The sequence below is a fragment of the Vombatus ursinus genome, unplaced genomic scaffold, assembly GCF_900497805.2.
Source record: "Vombatus ursinus unplaced genomic scaffold, bare-nosed wombat genome assembly UNPS02014779.1, whole genome shotgun sequence".
Classification (NCBI taxonomy): Eukaryota; Metazoa; Chordata; class Mammalia; order Diprotodontia; family Vombatidae; genus Vombatus; species Vombatus ursinus.
In genome coordinates, this window is record NW_020954557.1 from 47,567,336 (window position 1) to 47,573,844 (window position 6,509).

The 6,509-nt window shown below is 42.0% G+C and overlaps 1 protein-coding gene across 2 annotated transcripts in view; it reads right to left on the reverse strand.

Moving 5' to 3' along the window:
• BBS5 (Bardet-Biedl syndrome 5) overlaps positions 1–6,230 on the reverse strand; it is a 49,398-nt gene extending 43,168 nt beyond the window's left edge. For both annotated transcript variants that reach the window (XM_027865850.1, XM_027865851.1), the window contains exons 1-2: positions 6,083–6,230; positions 3,571–3,653 (exon numbers count right to left, since the gene is read on the reverse strand). In XM_027865850.1, coding sequence (XP_027721651.1) covers positions 3,571–3,653; positions 6,083–6,141 — 142 coding nt within the window. In that variant the 5' untranslated portion in view covers positions 6,142–6,230. The remainder of the gene's footprint in view (positions 1–3,570; positions 3,654–6,082) is intronic.
• Positions 6,231–6,509: the final 279 nt, after the last annotated feature.

A 6,509-nucleotide genomic window follows, 5' to 3' on the forward strand; every position in this document is an offset into this window, starting at 1 on the left:
AAAAATACTGAAGAAAATAACACCTTAAAAAATAGACTAACTGGCAAAACAGGTCCAAAATGCCAATGAGGAGAAGAGTGCCTTAAAAAGCAGAATTGGCCAAATGGAAAAGGAGGTCCAAAAGCTCACTGAAGAAAATAATTCTTTAAAAATTAGAATGGAGCAAATGGAAGCTAATGACTCTATGAGAAATCAAGAAATTATAAACCCAAACCTAAAGAATGAAAAAATAGAAGACAATGTGAAATATCTCATTGGAAAGACAACTGACCTGGAAAATAGATCGAGGAGAGATAATTAAAAAATTATTGGACTACCTGAAAGCCATGATCAAAAAAAGAGCCTAGACATCATCTTTCAAGAAATTATCAAGGAAAACTGCTCTGATATTCTAGAACCAGAGGGTAAAATAGAAATTGAAAGAATCCACTGATCACCTTCTGAAAGACAATGGCTGCTACTTTTTTAGTTGAGTATGAAGTGAGGCCCTCAGGTTGGGGACAGGGGAAGGTATGCAGGCTTAAGGACAGAAGAGAAGGTATAGAATAACTGCTGTGGTAAGCAGAATAGAGAATCAACTAGGGAAGAGTAGAAGGATTGCCTTCCTGAATTGAGGGACCAGCTGAGATTAGAGAATGTAAATTCATAGCCACATAGTTTTGTGACTTTCTCACACTCTGTTCAGCAGCACAAGTAGAAGCAAAGGAAGCAGATAGTGGGAGTAAGATGGGGTGGGATATGGCAATGTGTGAGTGGAAATGATGGGGTGCTGGTACCTGGACCACAAAAGGCAAAGACCATGTCTCTGGAAGCAACCCAGAATCTCAGCAAAGCCCCTGTGAGAAAATTCTCTCCTTGACCCTGTAATTTTTCAGATAAAGGCTATCAGTACAGGCATAGGGTTGCCTGGCCCAAGGACTCGGTCTCTGGAGCCTGGAATAGAATTATCTTGTCCCTTCAACAAAGCTATCTCTGTTGACTCCCTGAATTAGCATACTTGACATTCTTTTCCCTGTCCTTTTTCCATATAAGCATTAGCATTATCCTCTTTAGCTTGCAAGTTCCCTAAGGAACTTCACCCAGAAGCATCACAATAAACTTTGCCACCTGACTATGTTAACAATGATTTTACTGAGCCAGTAAGACTGAGTGCCTGAATTCATCCCAGGAAACATTGCCCTATACCCTGACATTTTGAGGGGCCCAGCACCCCTAAACCACATCAGCATGTCAGAAATATGATCAGAAAATAAGGATTCAAGAGTAGAGAGCAGTATGTCATTGAACTGGTCCACCAAGAAAAGGGAGGATAGTATAGCTACAGTAATAGTAAAAGGGATTTTTTGAATTAAGAATCAGTTTAGGTCACAGGAGCAGGGAATCTGTGGCCTTAAGGCCACATGTGGCCCTTCAGGTCCTCAAGTGCAGCCCTTTGATTGAATCCAAACGTCAAAGAACAAATCCTCTTAATAAAAGGATTTGTTCTATAAACTTGAAATCAGTCATAAGGTCGCATCCGAAGACCTAGAAGGCCACATGTGGCCTTGAGGCAGCAGGTTCCCCATCCCTGGGAGTAGTAAGACATAGGGTGAGATGTAATGATAAAAGATTATTATCAGATAACAGAAACATGGAAATGTTCAAGTGTATGAGAATCCTTGTAGCCAGCTGATGTGCAGTGAAGGAATAGGTTGTAGGAACTGAAGAGATTGAAGACTTGGGAGTATTCAAGATATATGTTGAAGTTCCCTAGTACCAAGGCAGGAACTGGGTTTGAAAGTGAGATTATGAGACTTACATGAGCTGATGCAAAGTGAAATGTACTGTGTACAAAGTAACAGCAATATTGTAGGATGATCAGCTATGACTTAGTTATTCGTAGCAATACAATGATCCATGACAGCTCTGAAGGACTTATGATGAAAAATGCTATCCATCCCCAGAGAAAGAACTGATGGTGTCTGAATACAGACTGAAGCATACTTTTTTTTTTAACTTTTTCATTTTTCTTGAGAGTTTTTTTGTCTATATTTTCTTTCACAACATGACTATTATGGAAGTGTTTTTCATGACCATACACGTATAACCTGTATCGAATTGCTTGCCTTCTCAATCAAGGGTGGTGGGTGGGTAGGGAGGAAGGGAGAGAATTTGGAATTCAAAGTTTTAAAAATGAATATTAAAAACTGATTTTACATGTAACTGGGGAAAAATAAAATACTAAATAAATTTTTAAAAATTGCGAAAAAAAAAAAAGTGAGACTGGGCCAGGTCCTGAACTCATTGAGAAAGGAAGGATATTGGTATTAATGGCCATCTTGATGTGAACTGGGTGAGAAATTTTAACACAATGAACTACAAAGGAGAGATTACTGAGTGATGATTGTAGAGGGAGGTTCTGGAAGCAGCAATGTAATCTGGATTCCTTCATAGGAACCATTGAGTTAGAGGTATGAGAGAAGGTAAAGCTATATTCAGTAGTGAAAAGGATGGCCAGAAATTTAGTGTCATGGGGACAGAAGGGTGGAGAGGTCTCAGGGAGTGCTAGTAAATGGAAGAAAGAGTGGGGAGGAAGAACGAAAGGGAATTTGGAGAATGGGACTTCTAGGGGGCATAGCGGAAGGAGCTATCTGGAGTAGGACCTTGTGAGTTTAGGGTTGAGATGGATGGGAATGAAGGAGTGGACAACAAGGTTTGGGGAATGATACCCTTTTCAGAGGCATTCCTCAAATTACTTTACTTAGCATAAATAAATTCAATCCTGCCTCAACTGTACTTAGTACAATGCACTGCTCATGACAGATGTTCAATAAATGTTTATGGAGAGAAGAAATGTTATATGGAGTCAGGAGGACCTGAGTTCAAATCCGGCCTTAGACACTTGACACTTACTAGCTGTGTGACCTTAGGCAAATCACTTAATTCCCATTGTCTCACCCTAAAAAAAATGTTATACTACTCACTCAGGTCATTGGATAGAAGTCATACAACAGATTTTTATCAGAATAAAAGAGAGCAATGAATTATCTCTATGGAAAATTTATTCTCAACTCCCTTAAGTGAAAAATATCCCAAATTATTATTACTGTATAGCTACTTTATAGATACGTATTATTGCATAGTTAAGTAGACAAAACTATCATATAAATAATCTACATAAATCTAGATTATTACTATATAGATATTATTAGATGCAGTAAAGACTATTACTGTTACAGATTGCTATATGGATATTATCTGTATAGATAAATAATAGATATCATTACTATACAAATAGATATACTATATAAAGTTATTATTATATAGACAATCACCCTATACATATACTGTATAATTTACTTTCAAAATTACCTGAAAACTGGGGAACATTTATAGGAAACGTATGTAAGCATCAAAGAAAAGAGAACTAAATAGTCAAATAAGTTAAATATAAACAATAATATCGTTTCATGCTGATTTAATAACATTTTTAAATAAGTGCATTTGAATAAAATTTAATTCAGCTCAGAGGATCAAACAAATCAAACAAATAAACATCAAAGATAAGTTAATGCCAGCAAATGTACTCACCTCTATCCCCATTGTTTCCTTTGGTGTCTTCTATTGAATCTAAACAATCAATAAGGACCTCTCCCGGTCTTGTTTTCATTTGTCTAAAATAAATTTAAAGTCCGTAAGTTTCCAGCATCAATGGAATATATAATCTTTTATCTAAAAACAAGGCAACCATTTATAATGCTTTCATTTATTGAAAGCGCCTATTTTGACTGCTAAGTATGTACAAAATCCAATTAAAGTGATGATATGGTCCTGGTCCTTCAGGAACTTAGAATTTAGTTAAGGAAACAAGACAAACACACGAAGTAATAATGTAAAGCAGTACATAATTACATGATAGAATGGTTCAATGTCAGTTTAGCAGGATTTTACCAGCGGAATGCCCCAGTGATCTCTGTTTGGCCCCATGCTATTTAACATTAATATCTGTGGACAATCAGAAAGTTACTTTGAGTTCAAGTCATACAAGGATTGATTGAAAGAACAAGCTCGGAGAAATCACAAGGGACACATAATAGCTGCTTCCAAATATTGGAAAGGCTGTGATGGGGAAGAAGGATAAGACTATTTTGGGCACCAGAAGGCAGATTCGTTGTTAATGGGTAGAAAGTTTCAGAGGTTCATTTAGGTTTGATATCAGGAAAAACTTCCTAACAATTAGAGCTGCTCAAAAGGACAGTGGCTGCCTTAGGAAGTACTAGATTTCCCCTTCATTGGAAGTCCCCAAAGAGAGACTGGCAGGCCACTTATCAGGTATGTTATAGTGGGGATTCTTTTCAGGTATGGGTTGGACTAGGTTGTCCCTGCAATGTCTTCCCACTCTCAAATTCAGTGACAGAAAAGTCGGACATTAGTTGGACCTTGAAAAATGGGTAGAATTTGAGGAGTCAGAAGGGTGAAATAAGGGAGAAGAATAAAACTAAACAGAGGAGTTAGGAATGATCAAGATATGCTCTGGGGATTATGGGGAGAATGGCTTCGCTGGAACAGAGATTTCAGGTTACGGAGGACTACCATGAGGTAAAATTGGATAGGTTAGCGGATGTTAAATTATGGAGGGACTTAGGTGCCAGCCTATAGAATGTGGATTTTATCCTGTTGACAATAGTCAATGGAAGATTTTGGGATAATTTGTGATAATTTACTGAAAAAAAGCTTTCAGAAGATTAATGTAGATGGGTTGAAATGGGATGAGAAGAAAGCAGAAAGACCAGTTAAGAGATTGTTAGGGGCAGCTAGGTGGCACAATGGATAGAGCTCTGGCATTGGAGTCAGGAGGACTTGGAGTTCAAATCCAGCCTCAGACACTTGACCCTAACTAGCTGTGTGACCCTGGGCAAGTTACTTAACCCTGATTGCGTCACCAAAAAGGAAAAAAAAAGATTTTGTTGTAATAGTAGCCCAGCAGTGATTGGAGCCCTGAGGTAGGGATCTTTTTTTTTTTTTTGAGAGGGTTTTGTGACACAAACTCTCCTGGTTTTCCTTCTGTCAGACCTCTCTTTCTTGGTCTCCTTCAGTGGATCTTCACTCAGGTCATGCCCACTAATTGTGGGTATCTCCCAAGCCTCTGTCTTTGGCTCTCTTTTTCTCCCTCAGGAGCCTCAGCTTCCATGACCTCAGTTATCATTTCTATGCTAATGATTCTCACATCTACTTATCCAGCCCTAACCTCTCTCGCAATTTCCTGACTCTCATCTCCTACCTATAGACATCTCTAACTGAATGCCAGAAAGACATCTTAAACTCATCACGTCCAGTACCAAACTCATCTTTTCTCCTCTTTTTCTAACTTTCCTATCACTGTGCAGAGTACTACTTCCCTCCAAGTCACCCAGGTTCACAACCTAGGCGTCATCCTTGAATTCTTACTCTCATCCCCTCCTCCATAGGGAGGATATAGACACAGGTATGGATACATATTGGATATAGATCCAACCTGTTGCTAAGCATTCTCTCCCTCCTTATCTCCACCAAATCCCACCTTCTGTAAGAAGCCTTTCCCAATCCCTCTCAATCCTGTCACCTTCCCTCCGCGGATTAACTCCAATTTATCCGGCATACAGGTTGTTTGTACATAGTTTGCAAGCCGTATCTCCTATGAGAATGAGCTCCGTGAGAGCAGGGACCGTCTTCTGCCTTTGTCTCTCCCGTGCCCACCCCTTCCTTGGCACGGTGCCTGGCACACAGTAAGCGCATAATAAATGTCTGCTGACTGTTAAGATGCTTCTCCTATAGAAAGCTGAGGAAGAGGAGAGCTGAACAGTAACGGTGGTGGTAGGGAGGTTCCTGCACCCCTCACTGCCCGGGGGGGGGGGGTGGTCAGTAGGAGCCGGCCCCGGCCCCGGTCCGGCAGCTTCCAGGGCAGCTCCGGCCTCTCCCAGGGGAGGCGGCCATCGGGGGGCCTCGGACTGGCCTGGACCTTCCGACGCGCCCCGCTCATCCCCCCGCCCCCGGGCCCTGAGGGGCAGCGACGCCCCCTGCAAGCCGCGGGGAACCGGCCCTTTGGGTGTGGTCTGCTACTCACTGAGAGGACACGTCGAACCGGACATCTCGGTCCTCCCAAAGCGCGTCCAACACCGACATGGTAGCCCGGACTTCGGGAGGGATTCCCGGGGCGCTTCCCTCCGGCTCCAAGGCAACCGTCCCTTTCTGTCGCGGGTTCTACGGCGAGCGCCAGGAGGCAAGCTTCGCGAGAGACTGCGCCTGCGCCTGTCCTAACCCTCCTCCCCTCTCTCCCTCCCTCTCTTCGCTCTCCGGCTCCTCGGGGTTAGCTGGAGTGACGGTGGCGCCTGTCGCCCGGCTGCCTGTTCCTTGCTCTTCGCAGTGCCGGCCACTGGGCGTGGAGTTTGGAGGCTGAAGGCTCTTTGCTAACTAACCCAAACGCAGCTGTTTCTGCAACACTCTATAGTCCTGCCAGCTCCCATCTACTTTAGACCGCTGTTCCCTCCCCA